General features: G+C 40.8%; 1 protein-coding gene across 1 annotated transcript in view; it reads right to left on the minus strand.

The window, feature by feature from the left end:
- Window positions 1-23470, minus strand: part of TENM1 (teneurin transmembrane protein 1) — a gene marked incomplete at its 5' end in the record, with an annotated part of 251934 nt that overhangs the window by 62778 nt on the left and 165686 nt on the right. The window contains 4 exons of the mRNA XM_083372198.1: window positions 3719-3862; window positions 14558-14825; window positions 15566-15827; window positions 18495-18614. Of these exons, the coding sequence (XP_083228324.1) occupies window positions 3719-3862; window positions 14558-14825; window positions 15566-15827; window positions 18495-18614 (794 nt within the window). The remainder of the gene's footprint in view (window positions 1-3718; window positions 3863-14557; window positions 14826-15565; window positions 15828-18494; window positions 18615-23470) is intronic.

Here is a 23470-nt window from a genome sequence, read left to right on the forward strand (position 1 = left end):
ACTAAGACAAGTCACCCCAGGCGGTTCTTTGTAAAAGAAGCCACCGTAGGAACGCTGACGAATTAGGATTATGAATGTTTCATGGGCACCTCCGAAAGTCTTGAAAAGCGACCTAGAAGTTCTGAAAACAGGGTTACTTTCAAACCCCCAAGTTCTTCCTTAAGCGCGTCAAGAGTTTTACTGCAGGAAACTTCAAATTTATTTTTATTTATTAATTTTAATCCCATTTATATCCCGCCCTTCTCCGAAGACTCAGGGCGGCTTACAATCTAAGAAGCACAAATCAATGTGCTTAGCAATAGCCTTCATTCTATGTATATGCCTGCTTATTAGGGCTTTCGGGCCCCCAGCGGCATTTTTACAAAGTCAGCTTATTGCCCCCAACAATCTGGGTCCTCATTTTACCTACCTCGGAAGGATGGAAGGCTGAGTCAACCTTGAGCCTGGTGGGACTCGAACCTGCACTAATTGCAGGCAGCTGGTGTTACTTAAGGAGGCATTAGCCCACTGCTCCACCAAGGCTCTTGCCAGCCACTGCTTTGTAGCCTATCAATACATCGTCTTCACTGTCTTCATCGTATCCGAAAGTTACACACTGGTTGGCACTTACTGTCAGACGTAAAGAACTAAATGCGGAAATCAAGTTTTCAACTTATGGATGAGTAACCAGGGAGAAGAAGGTGTACACCTCTTGAAGTTTCTTCTAAATATATAAGAGGCTAGGTACTTGGGTTATAGACAGAGATTTCTTCCCTGACACTAAAAAAATCCACAGAAATGACTGGAACAGTTGGCTGTCCTCTATGGCAACATGAATACAGACATCTGCATCTTTGTCTCAGCTGGAGCAGCATATAATTAGGAGTCCCTAGAGCTGGCTTGGCTTGAAATATGTACTTAGGGGACAAAAAATTTGCTGACAAATGCCAATAAAATGGGGAAACTAGCATTTGATCCCAAAGAGAAATGAAATAAACATTTTGCTTGAAAAATGCAAAAGCACTTTGCAGTATTTGTGAGACAGTTGGTTTCGACCTTCCCAAGTTGACATTTTTTCAGGCGAGTTGTGTTAGACCCTTTATTATCTGCTTGTGAGTTGAGACTTATAAGAACAGTTATCTGTCATAGCTAGAGGTAGTCAGAGGGGGCTAGGATAAATTCCTCTCTCTTTTCACCGAACAGCTTTGATGCTGAAGCCAGATTTCACTGTATCTCTTATTTAATGAAAGAAAGATTTATATACATCAGCAAGTATTGCGGGCCCAATTGGCAAAAGAAAGCTGACATTGGTTGGAAACATGCAGAAGAGGCCTTCATCCTGCAGTGGATAGACAATGGCTAAAATGATGATGATGAAGTTTCTTTAAGATTCAAAGCCTAACCTAGTGCAAGGCTTTGAGTCCTCCAGTTATTTTGGACAGATATTCTAATAAACTCTGCTTGATGGGGTGCAAACTAAGGGGACTCTGCAGAGAATACAACAAACATTGGTTTATTTATGGTAACGGGGTTAGTTATATCATTTAATTCCTTTTACTCATCTTGTCCTAAACTTAAACGTATGTCTAGATTAATGAAGAGAAGGACGTGGGGTGACATGACAGCAGTCTTCCAATATCGCAGGGGCTGCCCCAAAGAACAGGGAGCCAAGCTATTCTCCAAAGCACCTGAAAGCAGGACAAGAAGCAACGGATGGAAACTGATCAAGGAGAGAAGCAACCTGGAATTAAGGAGAAATTTCCTGACAATTAGAACAATTAACCAGAGGAACAACCTGCCTCTAGAAGTGGTAAATGCTCCAACACTGGAAATTTTTAAGAAGAGACTGGACAGCCATTTGTCTGAAATGGTATAGGGCTTTCTGTCTGAGCAGGGGGTTGGACTAGATGATCTCCAAGGTCCCTTCCAACTTTATTATTATTATTAGTTGTTGTTGTTTTGTTATTGTTATTGTTATTATTATTGTTGTTATTATTATTATTATTATTATTATTATTATTATTATTATTATTATTATTATTATTATTATTTATTATTTATCCTATGCTTAAGATCTTCTTTACTACCAGAAAGGGACAACTTGAATTGCACTCCTAACTGCAGATGGAATAGCCAGGATGTAGTTAAAGGCTTTCTAAACTATACAGGTATGTTCACTTTTACTCTTCGCGGTAGTTTGCAAACAAAGATGGCATCCTCTGCTTCTTTTCCTAGCAATTAAGAGTGGTCCTTGACTTGCAACCACAACTGAGCCCAAAATTTCAGTTGCTAAATGAAACAGTAGTTAAATGAATGCCTCCAGGATCCTGCAACCGTCATAAATACGAAGCAGTGGCCAAGCATCTGAGTTTTGATCACATGACCAGGGGAATGCTGCAACGGTTGTAAGCTTTGAAAAACGGTCATAAGTCCCTTTTTTTCCAGTGTCGTTGTAACTTTGAATGGTCACTGTTGTAAGTTGAGGACTACCTGTTTATTCTGTAAGTGCTCACAGCAATATTTCAATCTTGCTCAGCAAATAGTTAATTCCTTCCAGAAGTGAGACATTCCTGTTACAAAAGGTAAGAAAAAACAGAGAGAGAGAGAGAGAGAATTTTTTTTTTGCAAGAGTTACCTAACTAAAACACACTTTCAGGATATTGATAGCTATGTCCAAGGAAAGGTGAGATGTCAAAAAAGGTGAAATATCTAGAAGGAAACAGGATCTGTGAGGAACAACTGGAAGAGTCAGGTATGTTTACCTGAAGACCAAATGGTCAAAATTTGGGGCTGACCCAAAGAAGAGGGAGTCAAGCTATTCTCCAAAGCTCCAGAAGGCAGGACAAGAAGCAACGGATGAAAACTACTCAAGGAGAGAAGCAACCTAGAACTAAGGAGAAATTTCCTGCCAGTGAGAACAAATAATCAGTGGAACGGTTTTGCCTCCAGAAGTTGCTGGTGCTCCACAATTTTTAAGAAGAGATTGGACAACCATTTGTCTGAAATGGCACTGGGTCTTCTGCTTGAGCAGCGGGTTGGACTACGTGACCTCCAAGGTCCCTTCCAACTCTCTGTTATTCTGACAAAATGAAAGCAGTGTCTTCACATATCATAATTCCAATTTCACTTGTTGTTTCATGGAACCCAGAGATAGAAATTATAAGAAACCTGTTTCAACTAATTTTTGAAAGATTTTTTTTTTCATCGATAAGGTTTGTTTCCTACTGCAGCAAATTCCTTGGGGACGTCCTATGTGCTCCTTCCTGAAAATGCTGAAGCAAAAACTATACAGACATTCATCAAGGGGCAGATTCTGTATATGGAGACGTTGGCTGGAGTAAAAGGCTTTCCCCAACACTATAATGCTAGGGCTCTCAAGATGAGATTAAATATCAAGATTTCAAAATATGCAAATGTACCTGTTTTCTATGGATTTTCACAGCTCATTGAAACAAGAGGGTAACATCAATCACAATTTAGCACAATCTATTTAAAAAGTTCCTAATTTCTGTCTGGAGGGGGAATCCACTTCCCACGTGTGGCGTAGATGTTAAAGCTTTATAGGACGACCAGAGAGAACCAGTTTCAAATCCAACCTCAGCCATGGGTGACTTAAGTTTGGATAGTCAGTTTCTGTCAGCCCAACTTACCTCACAGTCTTGTGGGAACATCCTCCTATAAGCTGCCCTGAGCTTCATAAAAGCTAACAAAACAATTTTAAAAAGCGTATTATACTCACCACTCTGTGTATTCAAAATATGGTGCTTGTCTAAGGACCAGCCTCCTAGATTTGAAGCATCCAACTCAAATCCTTGCAATATTACAGTCCTTTTCTCCCATAGAATCAGATCAGCACAGCTCTCATATTCGTAACCTACTGAGACTATGGAGACATAATATAAAAACAGATCATAGCTAGTAGTTCATCAATTGCCTTGGGTAGGCCTAAGAGCAGTCAACTGGTAGTAAAGTTGTACTCCAGAAGAAAACCACCTTACAACACTAGTGTCTTTGTGCATTTGATTTTGAATAGGGTAAAAAGATTCACCTTTCATCCATTCTTCTTGAGAAGGACTTGGTCTAGTAGCAATGGAGTCAGTGGTGGGATTCAGCCGGTTCGCACCACTTCAGCGGAACTGGTAGCTAATTTTTTTGTTGCCCAGGCCCAGAACAGACTTCCGGAAGAAGCATCCACACAGAGAACCGGTTGTTCACATATTTGAATCCCACCACTGAATGGAGTAGAAGCCATCTTAGATGGACGAGAAAGAGATCACATTTCACTAGTGTTGGCACTTCCAGGTTGAAAGGATTAACCGGTGACATCACTGTTGCGTGGGGGATGCCCAGGTGGGGGCTGATCAACAATAAATATGATGAACCGTTGTAAGTCACATTTTTAATGCTGTTGTAACTCCGAACCATTGTTAAACAAATGATTGTAAGTTGGAGATTATCTCTATTTTTGTTTTTAAACTTACCAGATCTGGATCAGTGAGTATGTTCTAATTACACAGACACACATACACAAAAGGAAAACTATAATGTATAAACCTAAATAAGGAATTTGCATTGCTGCTTAGTCTGAGTATTTGGTTGGTGATTACTTTCTTTTTAAAGAAATGAAAAAAACAACAACAACAACAGCACACAAGCCAGGTAATCAGGTATTCAATCTATGACATTCTTATTAAGGGGGCTGAGATTAAGCCTTGCAATTTAAAGATAACTCAGAGTAACTCTTTCAAACCTTAAAAGTCAACAGGGACAAGAGAAGCTATAAAACATGTCATAGTAACAACAGCAACAAGGAGAAAATAGCTTTTGCAGCACCAATTTTTCCTCTATTTCATTATCATGACAAATACAGCCAATTCTTTGCCGCTGGAGCTGATTCCCTGATTCTCTGGGACGACCAGCGACTGACTATCCGCTGAAAATGCAGAGGCTCAAGAGTATACGGGAAGGGGGAAAAAAATCCCCCAACTAAAAGATATAATTGCTCTCTGCTGCTGGAGGGAAAAGATCTGGTTATAAATAAATAAAAAAATGTTTCTTTGGGAGGCAGAGGTAGCAAATTTAACAGGAAGAACTGTGCCGCACAGCAAAGCGTTACAATAATGGAACAACCTTGGGCTTATGAAGAGAAATGAATACTTTCTGACTTGCAGTGGCTCTCGGTGGGGACTTAATCCAGAAGTCATTCTTCCTGATCATCTGGAAATCCTAAAGGTTGAACCTTGGACATTTTATACTCAAACAGATGGCCTACGATGGGATTCCACGCCCACCTTCTGCAGAACAGAGAGGTTGCTTCAGTGACATCTAGCAATCATCTTGAGAGGGTAAATGATGCTTTTGAGGTTTCTTCCCTTGTTTTACCCAGCAATTTGTGTCAGCTCTGAATTTGTCACAGTGGTGCCGTCTTCCTGAGGGCAAGGACGTTCACAGCATTGCTCTGGGCAAAAGGCAGAAAAGGATGCACGGATGAAAACCTCACTGCTCATCCAGAGGTTTCAGGATGCTGCCCAACTGTGGCTTCTGGGTTATAGGTGGTTACAATGGCAGGCTAAAAGAACAAATGACCAGGTCATTCCCCAAGTCCATCGTATTTGGGGAAGGAGAGTTTTGTGGTCAACCAAAACGGCATCCAGTTTTGGTTGACCACGAAACTAGCCTTCCCCAAGCCTTTTGCCCATCGAGGTTTCGTCGCCACAATACCAAAAAGATGTTGAGATTTTAGAAAAAGTGCAGAGAAGAATAACAAAAGTGATTAGGGGACTAAAACATATGATGGAAGGTTGCAGGAACTGGGTGACTGGGGTGACATCACAGTAGTGTTCTGATATTTGAGAGACTGTCGCAAAGAAGGAGGGAATCAACCTATTTTCCAAAGCAACTGAAGGCAGAACAAGAAACAATGGATGGAAACCAATCAAGGAGAGAACCAACTCAGGACAAAGGAGAAATTTCCTTATGGTGAGAATGATTAATCAACGGAAGGGCTTGTCTTCAGACGTTGTGGGTGCTTCACTGCTGGAGGTTTTTAAGAAGAGACTGGACAGGCATTTGTTTGAAATGGAATAGGGTCTCCTGCTTGTGCAGTGGGGTGGACTAGAAGACCTCCAAGATCCCTTCCAGTTCTGTCATTCTATAATTCCCATTTCATTTACGTCACAGAACTAGTTCCTCTGTGACCTTCCTCACTCTAATCTAACACTTTGAAGTCAATAGCTCTTGCTAGAAGTAAATAGAGCGAAGTGGCAGAATTCTCCATCTTTTAAAAAATCTCCCCTCTCCTTGAAGAAGAAGAACAACAATAAAAACCTAGGCAGGAAATTAGCTCTTTGGGATGAAGTCCATGATGGTAATAAAATTACATGATTGTCCATGGGGGAATCATGAAGAATTTTCTTTGAAAATGTTGATTCTCTTTTTTGGGGAGGGCTGCAAAAGCTGAAAATATCTTCAGGAGACCAATATGAATTGCTGCATATTTAACAGGAGCCTAAGCCAAAGCATTTAAAAAAGAATCAGCCTGAACATAAAGTACACTGGATGACATGAAAAGTGTTTAGATAAATAGAATTCTGCAGTTTTCAAAAAAAAAAAAAATCTTGTTAACCCAGTATTGAGAACTTGAGAACATTGGCTTCTGAGTTGCACAAAAAATGTTTACGTACAACCATGCACACAATTTTCTCAATCTCCTGCCTGAGATGTACATTGAAGTATAGAAATATATAAATGGAAGATTCCCCCTCCCCGTCTTCTTTTTTGAATAATAATAATACAAGCTGGACAAAGTAAAAGCAAATGAAAAAGCTAAGGCAGCTTGGGACTTTGGAATCTGAACAAATAAGCACCTGCCACATAAAAACCAGACTTTAACAATTGTTGATAGGAAAGACAAAATGTCCGCACAGTGGATGTTGCAGGCTCGGAAGAAGCAGGATAAAAGATAAAGAACTGGAGAACAATCACAAAATACAAATACCTGCAATTAGAAGTAGAACATTATGTGGCAACCTAGGCCAACTGCAACAGGTGCCTTGGGTGAAATCCCAAAACATCTGGAGCCCCACTTGAACACCAACAGCACTGACAAAATCCCCATCAATCAACTGCAAAAGGCAGCTTTATCGGGAACAGGCTACAACCTGCTACAATACCTTTAATACCGTCAAACAACACCTGCCTATCCCAAGTCCTTGGGAAGGACTTGATGGGTGGACCAAAATGCTAAAATCCAGTCTAAGCATCTGGCTCACATTATGATCCTAATGATTACATTTAACATGCATGTAAATTAAACTTAAATTAAACTGGTATGCCACCTGTTTCCAAGGAATTGGAGGGATCACAACAATCAAACACAACCATTATTTATTTCATTTCTACAGCTGCCCACCTCAACCCAGTGACAGTTTAAACAACTGAAAGCAGTAGAGAAATAAATATATACAGCACCTGAAAAAAATTATCATAATAATTGTATAGCAAGGAAATGCTATACACATTCAGGGCACTGGGTCTAGGCCCATAATCAGGTGTTTAAAACCTTATGAAAGGCCAGCAGGATTGGGACCACTCTAATCAAGGAAGGAAGGAAGGAAGGAAGGAAGGAAGGAAGGAAGGAAGGAAGGAAGGAAGGAAGGAAGGAAGGAAAGAAGGATTTTCCAAAGGGCAGGGTCTACAGAAGAGAAGTCATGCCAACAACAGATTGTTTAAATGAAGGAACTCAAAGCACATCAAGCCTTCAAGATCAAATCGATTGTGTAGCAGTCCCTCAAGTACCAGGCTGTATGTCATGTTAAGACCATTGGTTCACAAAAGAAGCCATCTAAATGACCTTAGGTAGGGAAATGAGAGCTACTGTAATAAGCAATTTCCAAGATTTTAATGGAGCCGATTTTGAGCACCTTTCTATTCCTCCCCATTCCTCTGGCCACAAAAACCTTCTCATCACTAACCTAATTTTTGCCCTACTCAATACTTGCCGTGAAACATTTAAACGCAAACTCAAAAACAAGCCTAGTTCATTGATCACACTGCAGAATGAAAGGCTGTTTGTTGAGGAGCGGGGCTTTCGATCACCATGCACAAGACCTTAAACGTGGCAAGCAAAGCCCCAAGTGGTACACAAATATTTCAGAGTGGTCCAGAATTGGTCTGAAGCTGGTCCTCGGTACTGGTAGTCCTCGTTTTATGACTATAAATGAGCCCAAAATTTCTGTACCTGAGGGAGACTTTTATTAAATGAGTTTTGCCCCGTTTTACGAGCTTTCTTGCCACATGTTAAGGGGAATCACTGCAGTTGCTAAGCTAGTAACACACTTGTTAAAGTGAATTGGGCTTCCCCACTGACTTTGCTTGTCAGAAGGTTGCAATAGGTGTAACTTGTAACTTCAAACAGTCACTAAACAAATGGCTGTAAGTCGAGGACTGTATTTACAACATTTTCAGTATTATTGTCTTCAAGAATAGAGGCCTTTTCTTTCTCCCAATTTGGTATAGTTGATAATGGCACAGCAGACATTTCCACAGAGTACAGGCTCAAATTTGTTCAATTTCTATTGTGATGCATGGATGGCTAACCTGAGACTCTGGCTCGAGATGTTAAAAAAACGCAAGTCGGCATCTAAGACAGGAGTCTGTGCTCTCACTCACGTCTCACATCATGTGCAAAATATGTTTCCTTAGTCAATTGCATTTGCACTTTTAAAACTGCGTTCAACTTGAATGTGGGGGTTGTTGCACGCAAAAGAGACCTTGATCAATCTGAGGGGGCAATTTAAGTAGGCTTTCCATTGGATTGATGAATATTGCAAAGCTGCTGGGAATCCCAGTTTTTTGGTGCAGTTCTTCCATCCTGCAGAGTACCAAGTCAGACTTAATTTAGTTATTAATTCAATTTATGCTTTCGCCTTTTCAGCCAAGCCTTTCTTCCATCAACTGATAATTTGCAACAAGTATAAGATTGAGTTTTATTGAAATGAGGAATAACCAGCTGTTGGTCTTTGGTGCGCTTTCCTCCTTTGGTTAATTTACGAAGAGAGGGTTAGACATTTCATTTCTGTTCAGGGTTAACCACCTATCTGTCTTCAACATAAAATGGTAATAGCTCTTAGCTGTGGAATGTTTGGAAATAGACTTAGTTCGCTGAATCACAGTAAAGTTTGACATACAGTCTTCTGATATTTTAGGTGAAGACAAGAATGGGAAAGACGCACAGCCTGTTTTCAAGCCCTGTGTAGAAGGAAGGAAGGAAGGAAGGAAGGAAGGAAGGAAGGAAGGAAGGAAGGAAGGAAGGAAGGAAGGAAGGAAGGAAGGAATGAATCTAATGTCTCTTTCTTGTCTGCCTGCCTCTATCTATCTATATATTTTAGGTGAAGACAAGAATGGGAAAGACGCACAGCCTGTTTTCAAGCCCTGTGTAGAAGGAAGGAAGGAAGGAAGGAAGGAAGGAAGGAAGGAAGGAAGGAAGGAAGGAAGGATTGAAGGAAGGAAGGAAGGAAGGAAGGAAGGAAGGAAGGAAGGAAGGAAGGAAGGAATCTAATGTCTCTTTCTTGTCTGCCTCTATCTATCTATATATTTTAGGTGAAGACAAGAATGGGAAAGACGCACAGCCTGTTTTCAAGCCCTGTGTAGAAGGAAGGAAGGAAGGAAGGAAGGAAGGAAGGAAGGAAGGAAGGATGGAAGGAAGGAAGGAAGGAAGGAAGGAAGGAAGGAAGGAAGGAAGGAAGGAAGGAATCTAATGTCTCTTTCTTGTCTGCCTCTATCTATCTATATATTTTAGGTGAAGACAAGAATGGGAAAGACGCACAGCCTGTTTTCAAGCCCTGTGTAGAAGGAAGGAAGGAAGGAAGGAAGGAAGGAAGGAAGGAAGGAAGGAAGGAAGGAAGGAAGGAAGGAAGGAAGGAATCTTATGTCCCTTTCTCCCTCGTCTGCCTGCATCTCTCTCTCTCTCTCTCTCTCTCTCTCTCCGTCTATCTATCTATCTATCTATCTATCTATCTATCTATCTATCTATCTATCTATCTATCATCTATCTATCTATCTATCTATCTATCTATCTATCTATCTATCTATCTATCTATCTATCTATCTATCTATCTATCTCTGCTCTGGTGTACATATAAAATCCAGGAAACTGTAATAGGATTTTCTTAAGCCTTTTTTATAATGAGTTAATTAAGGTGGGGCTTCAGTGAACATTTTCTCCCAGATGTCTCTTCCCCTGGACTGAATTGCTGTTTATGAGATAATCTGTCAAGTCATCTGCCTCCAGCTTCCCACAATCTCACACATCTGCACTAGAAATCTGACTGTGCTGAGTCAAAACTTTCTTAATTCAATCAGGGCTCTAAATTGCAGCTGGCTAATTATAATTTATTCCCCTGGGATGAGGACACATTGGTGGGAAACTCTGGTTAAATGTCAACTGTGAGAACCAGAAAAAGTCTGTAAGGAGGAACTGAAGTCAAAATCTGCTTGAGAACTCTAGGAAGATGCCATGTCAGTGTCTTTCCTGACCTTTTTAGATCTGGAATGTGGAATGTATATTTTGGCTGCTTTTCACCCTGAGCTGTTGTAGAGCAGCCATGTTGATTATACTGGTAGTGCTCAACTTACAACCATTCGTTTAGTGACTGTTCAAAATTACAATGGCACTGAAAACAGTTTTTCACACGACCGTTGTGGCATCTCCATGGCCACACGATGAAAATTCGAACATTTGACAACTGTGTCATATTTATGGTGGTTGCATAAACCTTTACAACCTTCTGACAAGCAAAGTCAGTGGGGAAGCCAGATTCAATTAACAACCGCTTTGTTAACTTAACAATTGCAGTGATTCCCCTTAATAACTGTGGCAAGAAAGATCGTAAAATGGGGCAAAAAATCACTTAACAATGATTTCACTTAGCAACGTAAGTTTTGGGCTCAATTGTGGTTCAAAGTCAAGAACTAACTGTGGTTCAGCCTACTTTCTGAGCTTTTGTTTTCAACTTTCCCTGAATTTCTGGACTGTTATAGTTTCAGATGCTGGAATGCTTCCTATCTCCTCCTGTGCTAATAGTGTCACTTAATAGCAACAGTACTTAGACTTATATACCGCTTCACAGTGCTTTACAGCCCTCTCTAAGCAGTTTACAGAGTCAGCCTCTTGTCCCCAACAATCTGGGTCCTCATTTCACCAACCTCGGAAGGATGGAAGGCTGAGTCAACATTGAGCCGGTGAGAATCGAACTGCAGGCAGCTGGCAGTCAGCAGAAGTAGCCTGCAGTACCACGTTCTAACCACTGCGCCACCACGGTTCATTTAAGATCTACAAGTAGATCTCATCCAAAAAGTTACGGAAACCCCTGGCTTTATTGCATGAAGGATCTTCAATGGGTGGTTATATAATCTATGCAAGACCTGGGGCTTTTCTTATTGATTATTATAAAACAGTTGACTGTATTGTTTTAATGTTATATACATGATCCAATCAAGTAGGACCACTTAGCCGATTCTGGTTCTCCTAAAAAGCAAAACAGAGATCATGCTGGAAATTTATAACCGGGAAGTGAAATAAATATTCCAAATGTCGACAACCTTCTGCAGATAGGTCAATGAAACCACCAGGACTCGAGATATGCAAAGTGTTTATAGCGGTGGTGTGATTGTTACATAAAACAACAGGATGTAATTACAGATAAACAAAGGCAAAAAGTGAAAGGAAAAAAAATGCAGTAAAGCAGCGTTTCTCAACTTTGACCACTTCAAGCGTTGTAGATTTTAAGTCCCAGAATTCCAAAGCCAGCACACACACAGCTGGTTGGGGAATTCTGGGAACTGAAGTTCACACGGTTTAATGTGGTCAAGCTTGAGAAACACTGGGGCAAAGGAGTCCTGGTTTCGCTTTGCATCTCTTTCCTTCTCCGTTTGCAACAACTTGGTAGTTGCGTTGGTTGATGCAGCAGAGAAGGAAAAAAACAACAACAACACCTCTCTTTTTTTTTAATACAAAGAGCAAGCAAACACTTCCTTCCTCCTCGGGAGAGTACTGTTCCTGCTCTCCAAAATAATCCTGTCAAATTTTCCACGGTTTCCTCCAGGTGGCAGCACATGGCTTGATTCTGATTTTCAAACACCTATAGGTCAAGAAGTATGTTTCTTCAAAGGAAAGAAACAGGTAAATAAGACTGCAAGGCGCAGCATGGAGTGTGTGTGTGTGTGTTCTCCGGACCTCAATAACCTTGACTGCCAGTTAGAAACGTTAATCTAAGGAGCTGACATGTGGGGTTCAGCAGCTGGATACCTATGATCAAATCTGCTCAGCATATGACATGCAGGGAAGTTTGTCAAAAGGGGAAGAGATGGAGAAAAGTATGAACAGCATGGAACTGAGAAATTTCTCTGCAAATCAAAGCAGTCCAACTCGCTTCTAGTTAGACATGGGCCATCAGCTGTAAGAGAATTCCCTCTCTCTTTCTCCCTCCCTCCCTCTCTCTCTCTCTCTCTCTTTCTCTCTCTCTCTCTCCTCTCTTTCTCTCTCTCTCTCTCTCCCTCTCTCTCTCTCTCTCTCTCCTCTCTTTCTCTCTCTCTCTCTCTCTCTCCTCTCTTTCTCTCTCTCTCTCTCCTCTCTTTCTCTCTCTCTCCCTCCCTCCCCCCTCTCTCTCCTCTCTTTTTCTCTCTCTCCCTCTCCCTCTCTCTCTCTCTCTCATCTCTTTCTCTCTCTCTCTCTCCCTCTCTCTCTCTCTCTCTCTCTCTCTCTCTCTCTCTCTCTCTCTCTCTCTCTCTCTCTCTCTCTCTCTCTCTCTCACTGTGTGTGTGTATGTGTGGTGTGTGTGTGTGTGTGTACTCATGCATTGGAAGTACAGGTAGTCCTTCACTTACAATCCCAACTGAGCCCAAAATTTCTGTAGCTAAGGGAGACGTTTGTTAAACGAATTTTGCCCCGTTTTACCAGTTTTCTTGCCACACTTGTTTAAGCAAATCACTGGCCTTGTTAAGTTAGATAACCTTGGTTGTTAAGTGAATCTGGCTTCCCCATTGGCTTTGCTTGGCAGAAGGTCGCAAAAAGGTGAACCAGCGAGGCCGGGACGCTGCAGCCGTCATAAACATGAGTCGGTTGGCAAGAGCCTGAAATTTTGTCATCACATGACATGGTTGTACTTGTGAAAAAAGGTCATACGTCACTTTTTTCTTTGCTGTTGTAACTTGGAATGGTCACTAAATGAACTGCTGTTAAATCGAGGACTACCTGTACATTAAATCTATTGCGTTTGGAACAGCCGGCTTTGGCATAGGCATTCCAGCCTCTATTTCCAGGTTCAATGATGGAATATATCTTTTTTTTTAAGGACCCTGTAGTCCCTTGCACGGGGGTGGAATCGGGATGACTGAACGGACCTTGCGTGTTTACTGGCTGGATGCCCTTCCTGATGCCTATGTGGAGTTCACAGCAGACCATTACTCATTGCGCCCAGAGAGAGAAATATCTCCTGCTACCTAGGATCAAACTTTCAGCCTCCTCAATGTAAAGTGAGAGCTCCATCTCTATGTCACTCGATGCAAGATATCTAAGACATTGAGTGAAATCAGAAAGACTCATTTCGAGAGTTGGAGATAGCTGTGTTAAGACCCGAAATTGGAACATTTCATTTACAAAGTGCTTGGCGTGTGCATGATCCATAATAATTTCACAGGGTGGCCACGACTGTGATGGATGAGAGGTGACGCCAACAGAAACCATGAGGACGAAGTGGGAAGCTTTAATAAAATCAGTGGAAGATGCCTGTAATATTAAAATAAAATGCACAAACTATTAAAGCAGCCTTAATCAGCCTCCTGCTGCCTGTATTTCTCCAAAGGTTGGGCATGCTCTCCTTCTGAAGGGTGCCCCAAACAATCAAACTGAACATTTCTAAACTCAATACTTCCCTTTCCACAAGGGCCCTTTTCCTTTTCTTTTTTCCCCAACTCAACGGATGTTGGAAAAATTATGGAAAATGGCTTGGGAACTCTGCCTTGTTTAGTCCCTGACGTGAAAACCCTCCCAAAATTGAACAGAATGTGAGAAACTTTGGAATCATGGAAGAACCCAGCCAAAGAAATGTAGAGTCTAAAAATAGAGGGCCACATCTGGCTGGCTGGGAGTTAAGAAGAGAAACATCCCAGAAACTAAATCCTCTAATGCATCCCCGTGGAAGGATCAGCTGGGCAGAGGCTTACACAATCCCTGATTTCTCTATTAAAGGCCCCTCCCCCATCACGCGACCCAGAGCAGAATCTATGTAGGCTGGTTTGTGTTTCCTTGGTGCATCCCTAGACACACAAACATATGAACGGGTCACTGCCAGTGAAGGGGTAAGGTAGGCTTTCCCTGTCTGAATTCAAAATACAGCTAGTTCTCGACTTAAAAGCCTTTGTTCAGTGACCAAAGTTAGAACGACGTGGAACAAAATGACATCCGAACATTTTTCACACTTACCGCCGTCGCAGCATCCCCACGGCCCCTTAGCATCAAAGCAGAGCTAGCTCACACCCCTGTAACACACCCACAATAGCCTTGTTAAAGCAGACGCACCTGTTGCCTCTGCCAAGCCGGATACTTTTTGTCCATAAATATCCGTCTTATTCCATGCAAAAGTATAGATGAGGTTGACGGCAGCCGGAAACCATTTCTGAGCCAGCCGCCCTTCAATTGTGACAGTGAGATGCACTTTGGTGATGCCAGGAGGGATCGTAGAATGCGTCAAGACGATGCGTAGCAAGGTTTTATATCCTGAGGTTCTGCTACTCAGGTAACTCAGCTTCACAAAGCTGGAAGGAAAAGATATTTCCTCCTGGACCACCTGGGGGAAAATGAGTTGTGCATGTTAACATCACAACAAATCTTGTCAGAATCTATCAGGTTGGGCTTCTCTGGTGACTTGAGATAATGTTAATACACAAGGAATTCACTGCCACAAACAGGGCTGTGTTCACAGGTAGCTTTAAAGATAGCCTAGAGCAGGGCTGGTGAACCTTGGCTCTTTTATGACTTGTGGACTTCAACTCCCAGAATTCCTGATGAATCTAGGAATTTTGGAAGGCATCCAGAGTCATTTTTACAATGAGATGGGTGCATATAAATGTCATAAATATTAAAGGCATATTAAAGGCACTACCGTAATTTATTAACCTTTATAATGGATGAATTAATGTCAAGAATTTTTTACTTATTGTTTTCACTGCACACCACTCACACTGAATGTGAGACGGGCAGCAGAATCACACTGAAAGTGAGACGGGCAGCATCTCATAAATTTAATCAATAAATCAATTCAAGAGACAATCTTTAGATAGACCAAGAAGCCTATATGAACACTTGTCTGCTCCTTCCCACAGAGACCACTCCCACCAACAGTGACATGGGGAGCCACCACTAGAAGATAAGTTGAGAAAAAAACCCACTCTCCACCAGCACTGATGGTGTTACCTAGTATGAGTAATGAAGCGTCTACAAGAAAACAACCAAGCTCAGAGAGCACCAGGAATCCCCATTTCTGTTCTTTTCGCAATAAAAGGATGACACCGTTTCCATCTCTCTTACCTGTAATTCAGGTATGACTGTTCCTCTTTCTGGACACGATCCTCCAAATGTTGTCAGAGGAAAAGGGATGACGATTGGATTCGGGCTGAGGAAGCTACTGATGTCACAGATGGGCAGTTCTGCCTCTGTCCTTTGCATGACCACTTTCTCTACCACAATAAACCTATTCCAGGCCAGCCAAAGAGTCCTCTTCACCGGAAGAAAAGGTGATCTATCAAAGATCAGGGTGGCTGAGATGCCTCCAACAGCCACTAGATCAAAACTGAAAAACAATATAAAACCATTTGATTTACTGGGAGACCATTTGGAACCAAAACTACCCCATTAGGTTTTTAAGCTCTTCTATTAAGTATCTTCTGCACCAAAGGTGCTTTACACCCCACCCCCTCCAAAAGGCAACTGGACTTTCTTTCTTTTTTCCTTGAAGACATTTCACTTCTCACCCAAGAAATTTCTTCAGTTCTGAATGGAAGAAGCTTCTTGGATGAGAAGTGAAATGTCTTCAGGAAAAAAAACAAAAGTCCAGTTGCCTTTTGGGAAAAAAAACACCACCTTTGGGACAACCAAGACCTGGATGACTGAAAATCTCCATAGATATCTTTTGCACCCTACTAGTTGGGAATAGCCACCTAAGATGATCCAGGAGGACCAAAATAACTTGTCATATGCTATCATAACTTCTAAAAAGAGATCTTGAACAGAAATATCTCATTTTACTGCATCAACACTCAAGAACAGATAGTGTTTACGTGAACCTCCTTCTCTTAGATGTGAAACTATACAATTTTGTCCTGTCACGGTGAACACGAGACGACAGATGATGTAAGTCTGAGCACTCTTTTTCTTTTCTAATTATGTTTTAACACAAGTTCTTGATCATCGACCAAAATAAAATTGACTTAGGCAATTAATTCCAACAATTCTGGAAAGAAGCAGATGAGGGAAGTCTGATACTACTTGTAGTAAATGTCTGCCTTTAGTAGTTGCTAGGCTGCTCGCATAGCAAAAATCAATGGGAACTCTGAGCTAAACAGTTTGGAGGTCAATGCCTGAAGGTAATTTGAAAGAGACACTTGCCTGTGTCATCTACCATGAGTTTTTCGTGTGATTGCTTATATTCCTGATGATCATGGTTTGAATGCCTCCATTTGGGTAGCCAAAACTGCATGACCCACACAAAAGAAAGAAACCCCCAAACACTGTGCTTTTTACTAAGAGTCAGTAGGTAGTGATAGAATGAAGTCTTCTGAATTCCAGAAAAAGTGTAGAGCAGATAAACAGCTACTTATTGTCTTATGATTTTAACATTGTCATTTAAAGTAAGTTGGCACAAATAAGACTTCTTTACTTTATGACTGGATGCACGTCTTATGGAAATCTTCCCTGGTAATGAATGCTGATAAAGAGTTAGACTTAATTATGTATAATCCACCAAATTTCCCAAACATTAGATAGATTATATACAAGTGAGGAATAAAAAGATTACTTGCAACTCTGATCCTTCAAAATCTCTAAATCTCTCTCTCTCTCTCTCTCTCACACACACACACACAGAATTCTCTTACAGCTGATGGCCCATGTCTAACTAGGAGAGAGAGAGAGAGAGAGAGAGGGGGGGGGGAGAGAGACTAGCTTCATTGCTTACACTCACAGCTATGAATTTTTTACTCTCAGTTTTAGAGTATTTACATTGCAATAAGCAGGAACAAAAGCATGAAATTTTTGAACATGAGCTTTTTCTGCCTCTGTGAGCTTTAATTGGTTGAACCGATTAATTGGTAGGTCCCTCTTTTAATCAGCCAATTTTAATCTCAGGGCTAGGTTGAGATTTTATTTACTTCCTTTGGTTCAGATGCGTTACTGCACAAGGAAGAGAAGGGAAAAAAACCATATAGATGTGTGTGTATATGTCTATATGCATGTGTAATTATGTGTGTATATGATGCAGCAGTTATGATGCTGGACTAGGAGTGGGAAAACCAAATTCTAATCCTCGCTTAGGCATGGAAGCCAGTTGAATGAATTTGGGCAAGTCCCTGCCTCTTAGGCCTAGACTTGCGGGTCAAAGAACATATATCTAACAACACTGGATTGACAGATTACAATCCACAACCTAAAGAAATTTTCATTCTGCTGTGGAGTCATTTGCACTTATTATACTCTTATGTCTGTCTCTCTGTCTAACTATTTATTCCCCCCATCATCCTTCCTTCCTTCCTTCCTTCCTTCCTTCCTTCCTTCCTTCCTTCCTTCCTTCCTTCCTTCCATCCATCCATCCATCCATCCATCCATCCATCCATCTATCTATCTATCTATCTATCTATCTATCTATCTATCTATCTATCTATCTATCTATCATCTATTCATCCATCTATCATCATCATCTATTATCTATCTTACAGTACTGCATTTTGGACATACAGAATCTTTTATATGTAATCCATTCATTAATCAGTTGTCAGTCAATTGAGTCATCTATTCTTATTATGATTCAGATTCCTTAGAATCAGGTGGCATAAGTCAAATTTACATTCAGGTTTAATGTAATTGTTATGATGGTTGGCCACACACTCGGCCAGATGTTTAGAGTGGATTTGGCATTTTTACCCAGCTATCAAGTCCATCCTGATGAGAGAGACAGATTTTTGTTTTAATAATATTGCAAGTATCATTGCAGGATGCAAGCTGTTTCAAGTAAAGCTGCCTTTTGCAATTGACTGATGAGGAGGTTGTCAATGCCGATGATGTTCAACTGTTGTTGTTATATATGTGCTGCTGAGTCGTTCATTCATGAACTCGACAAAGTTCTTTTGGGCTTCAATCCTCACCCCTCCATCTGCTTTCAACCTGTTCCCCGAATTCCTTAATTAAAAAAATTCCCCCAAGAAAATAAACATTAGAGGAAGACATGAAAGCAACAATCATTTACCTTCCATCCTGTCGGCTGATAGTGTAGCCATAATCACTGTGATGCTGGAAACTCACATTGACCCCAACCAGTGGGGTTCCATCAACTGCTACCACTTGTCCTCGGATAACACAAGCACGTCTAGGTGGACAAAAGAGTGAGGTGGCCATGAAGAAAGATGCTAAGATAGACACAACTGACACACACTATTGGCACAATATATTTCACAACCAGTATGATGCAAGTCTACAGGAAGCTCATCTCATATAGCACTGTCCTCTTTTGTCCTTTCTTGGGCTACTCTCTTTTCACCTCCTTGTTCACCTAGTTCTGAATGTTGTGGCCACCTACAGGAGCTCAGGACAAAATGCAAAGAAGATGATTCTTTTTATTGGGCATAGGTTGAGGCTGAGTGGGACAGAATTCAACCCATGTTTCACTATATATATGGCCATCAAACAGGCTGTAGTCACACCGGACAGTTCATGCGTAAATTACTAACAAAGTATTTAGGGAGGCTGATATGCATTTCGGACTGATGAAGACTAATGAGTCCGAAATGCATATCAGCCTCCCTAAATTCTTTGTTAGTAATTTACACACACACACACACACACACACACACACACACACACACACACACACATATATATATATATATATATATATATATATATATATATATATATATATATATATATATTTGTTTTCGTAGATTCTTGCGGGTGTCTGTATGTGTAGATCTAGAGTCTCGGGTTTCTTCCCGCGTTCCTTTCATCTTCAGAAAGTTGTGGCGACGTTTCGACGAAATCCCATCCGTCATCATCAGGCCGGAGTGTTCCTCCTGCTGCTTCCAGGAGCAATGCGTGGTCTGGCTGTTCCTTTATTTCCAACTGCCGGTAACACAGCCCCACCGGCAGTTGGAAATAAAGGAACAGCCAGACCACGCATTGCTCCTGGAAGCAGCAGGAGGAACACTCCGGCATATATATATATATATATATATATATAAATCTCACACAGAAGACTTTTCACTGTTGGATAATGAAATGTCTGCAAGAAAACAGCCAGGCTCAATGAGCATCAAACATCACTCAAAGTCATTGTTATAAGCAGCAGAACTATGCAGATTTATCAGTTTTGAAGTCAAAGCAGGATTTTGAGTATGGATTGGTGTGCACATTAAACTGGCTAGGAACTAAGGACCCCACAATTACTATTAAGGTGACAACTGGCAAATAAACCAGCATCTTCTTCGAAAATGATAGCTACATGTTCTAATTCTCATGGACTGTTAAGAATGTTCACTTTACACTAAATGAAAACCTAAAAGCCAATGATTACAACTCTTAACTGTTTTTGAGAACAAGGATCACTGGCTAAGTGGCAGCCGTTTCTAGCGATGATCTTGGCTTATAAAAGTCACCTGGTGTGTCCCTGACAGTACTATTTCAGCCTTTCCTGTACAAGATTATTGTTGTTTTAGTTTTGACACATTGTTGTCAAAGTTGCCTCGTTTGTGGTTCTGAACAGAACAGAGTTGTTCTGTTTCAAAATGTGGTCTCCCCCTGTAAATATAAATAAATAAGATGCAACTGGTGAGACAAAGCACATTGTCAGTTTTATCTTGTACTTCTCTGTCTTGTGATTGCTGTGGCATTCACAGCTCAGCCAGACAAACACACACACACATGCACCTATACAAAAATCACAAGCTGGTGTCTAATAGGGTAAATACGAAGTACAAGTTGAGACACGAACATTTTCAAACTGACATGGACAGCTTCTGCACAGTGGCAGAAATAGGGCAAAACCAGGCAACTCATTAAAAAAAAAGATATGGAGACAGCTTATGAAATCTTTTGCCTTCAATTTATATTTATGCAGTACCTCATCATTTGTATATCGAGTTCAGGTGTTTCCCACTCTCTCTAGTACTTGAAAAGTTTCTATTTTAAGTGCTAGAGGGATGTTGGATTTGAAATGCTGGGAAGGTTGTTTTGTGCTGGATTTTCAAATGGCTTATTTAAGCCCATGTTTCAGTGTTTGCTTTATAAAAGGGGTGGTTGCGATTCAGCCATCCCACCTCAAAAGATGGCGTGAACTCATCAAGGAGAGAAGCAACCTGGAACTAAGGAGAAACTTCCTGACTGTTAGAACAATTAACCAGTGGAACAACCTGCCTCCAGAAGCTGTGGATGCTCCCAATACTGGAAGTTTTTAAGAAGAGACTGGACAGCCATTTGCCTGAAGTGCTATAGGGTTTCCTGCCGGAGCAGGGGGTTGGACTAGATGACCTCCAAAGTCCCTTCCAACTTTTTTATTACTATATAAAACTTTTATTCACAAAACATGAAACTCAGTCAACTGAACACTCAAATTGACTGGCACTAATGGTTGACATGGGTTGCTGCCAGCATCCTAGGCATCAACCAGGTATCTCCTTAAAATGTAAGATGTTCCGAGTAGCGCAGTTTTTTGTAACTTTGCTGGAGTTATTGCAGGAAGCTGCAATTTCTTGATGTATTTTGCAAAGTTTTTGGACATAGTTCCCAGTGCCACAATGACAGTGGGTGTCAGTGTTACACGTTTCATCCAAAATCACGCAGTTTCAATGGCCAGATCACGGTATTTCGTAATTTCTTCCAGTTCTTTTTCTTTGACTCTGGCATCTCCTGGTACAGCGATATCAATCAACTGTATGCTTCGGTTCTCTATGACTGTGATATCTGGCGTGTTGTGTTCCAAATGGCGATCTGTCTGTCTGTATTATTATTATTATTATTATTATTATTATTATTATTATTATTATTATTATTATTATTATTATTATTATTGAACCCCTTTTCTGAAATCCCCTTCTCTACAGAAAGGACCAAGACACAGGTTTTTTTTTTAAACTTGGCCCAATGTAAGAGCTCATAGTATTTATTTCCCTTTTTGATATTTTGGGTGGCGTTCTCATTTTAGATCATTTTCATCATTTGCTGTTCGCTTCCTGGGATGCTGCCTTGATATCTTTTAGCAAAAAGATGGTGGGGAAGCAGTAAATAAGCAGACAATTACATAAACATACAGGAGAACACATTTTAATTTGCATTGAAAACCACCGGCGGAAATAGGCCACGAAGGGCACTATAAATATATGCCTTTAAATCTCTTTGAAAAAGAAGAGGAAGAAAAAGAACACCTCTGCAGCTCCATAGATGACCGGATGAGAACAATAAAGTTTCAGAGATGCCAAAGAGGTTGAGAGAAACTGGTCCCAGCGCAGAAGTTCAGCCAAGTGGCCTACAAGCTCTGCAAATGAGTGATCAAATGCTAAAGAAATAAATCTGCAAATGGGCAATGCAGTTCAGGGGAGAGAACTGAAAACAACCTTGCTGCCACCTTCAAATATTATAATGGCATAACAGAGTTGGAAGGGACCTCGGAGGTCTTCTAGTCCAACCCCCTGCTGGGGCAGAAAACCCTGCACCATTTCAGACAAGTGATTGTCCAGTCTCTTCTTAAAAACCTCCAGGGATGGAGCGCCCACGATTTCTGGAGGCAAGCTGTTCCACTGGTTAATTGTCCTCACTGTCAGGAAGTTTCTCCTTAATTCCAGGTTGCTTCTCTCCTTGATTAGTTTCTATCCGTTGCTTCTTGTCCTGCCTTCAGGTGCTTTGGAGAATAGCTTGACTCCCTCTTCTTTGGGGCAGCCCCTGAGATACTGGAAGACTGCTATTATGTCACCCCTCGTCCTTCTCTTCATCAGACTAGACATACCCACCGTTATTCATATGTTTTAGCCTCCAGTCCCCTAAATCATCTTTGTTGCTCTTCTCTGTACTCTTTCTAGAGTCTCAACATCTTTTTTTTTTATATTCTGGCAGCCAAAACCGTTCACCACAACATAATTACGACTAATTATGTTTGATTCCCTCTAATTTTGCCCTCCAGCTTACAAAATTTTGACCTCTTCATAAAAAAAAACATGTTAGAAAATAGTGGGTCGTATACCGGTGGTGCTGGTACAAACATTTAAAATCTACTACGTAGGGCCAACTCTACTTACCTAAAGTAAGACCTCATATCATAAACAGAGCTTCCCAACACATTCCAGAGTAGATTGCAATAAGAATAGAAAATTCAGGTTTGTGGCTTTCATGGTAAACAAAGTGATTTAGTGTTGGCTATTTATTTACACTATTTATTTGCTTATGTCTATTTATTATTAGTAATAAGGCATTAACTTTATTAATGCATTCCTCCACCCATCTATCTACCCCGTGTCTACTGCGTAGCACTCAAAGTGTCTTGCTCATTGTTTGCTATCGAACACATTTCCAGCATTCATTAGCTATCAGCACACGAGATATTAATTTCTGAAGTGCACTTCTGGTGGGGAAATTATGACAAGACCACTTTGCTTAAAAACATACAATTCATTGCATTAACCATTCCAGACAGATAAACTCAAGAGCTTTAGTGAAATTTGTTCGTTTCCTCTTGTTGAGAATATTACCTCGAATAAGTTATTCATTCAACATTTATAATTTTATTGTGTGCATATAAAATAGGGGTTTTATCTGGATCTGGGAAAGTATGAAGTAGTACATTCGTGGCAATTGCACCAAACAATACCTCTCATTTATTTATCACCTGGTAGAGAAGTTAAAAAAAAGACTAAGTGAAAGGTATATTCATAATCAAAGGGATGCTAGAGATTAGGCTATTCCTGGATAACCACATCATGGCGTTTTGGGGCTACAGATAATTTCAAAGTTGAGAGAACTTCAGATTTTAAAGATAGGTAGTTTTAAAACATCACCTTTCGCTTTTCTGTGGAGCTCTACATTCTCGGAATGAATTGAAAGACAAAGGAAAGAAACAAGGAGAGACATTTATGTTTTTCTAGGTTATGGGAGGAGAAAATACTCCCCCCCCTAAATCTTGCTCCAAGCCCAAGCTACAAACTGGATCAGATCATCATTCCAGCAATCTGGGTCAAGTAA

Source organism: Vipera ursinii (genome assembly GCF_947247035.1).
Source record: "Vipera ursinii genome assembly, chromosome: 12".
NCBI lineage: Eukaryota > Metazoa > Chordata > Lepidosauria > Squamata > Viperidae > Vipera > Vipera ursinii.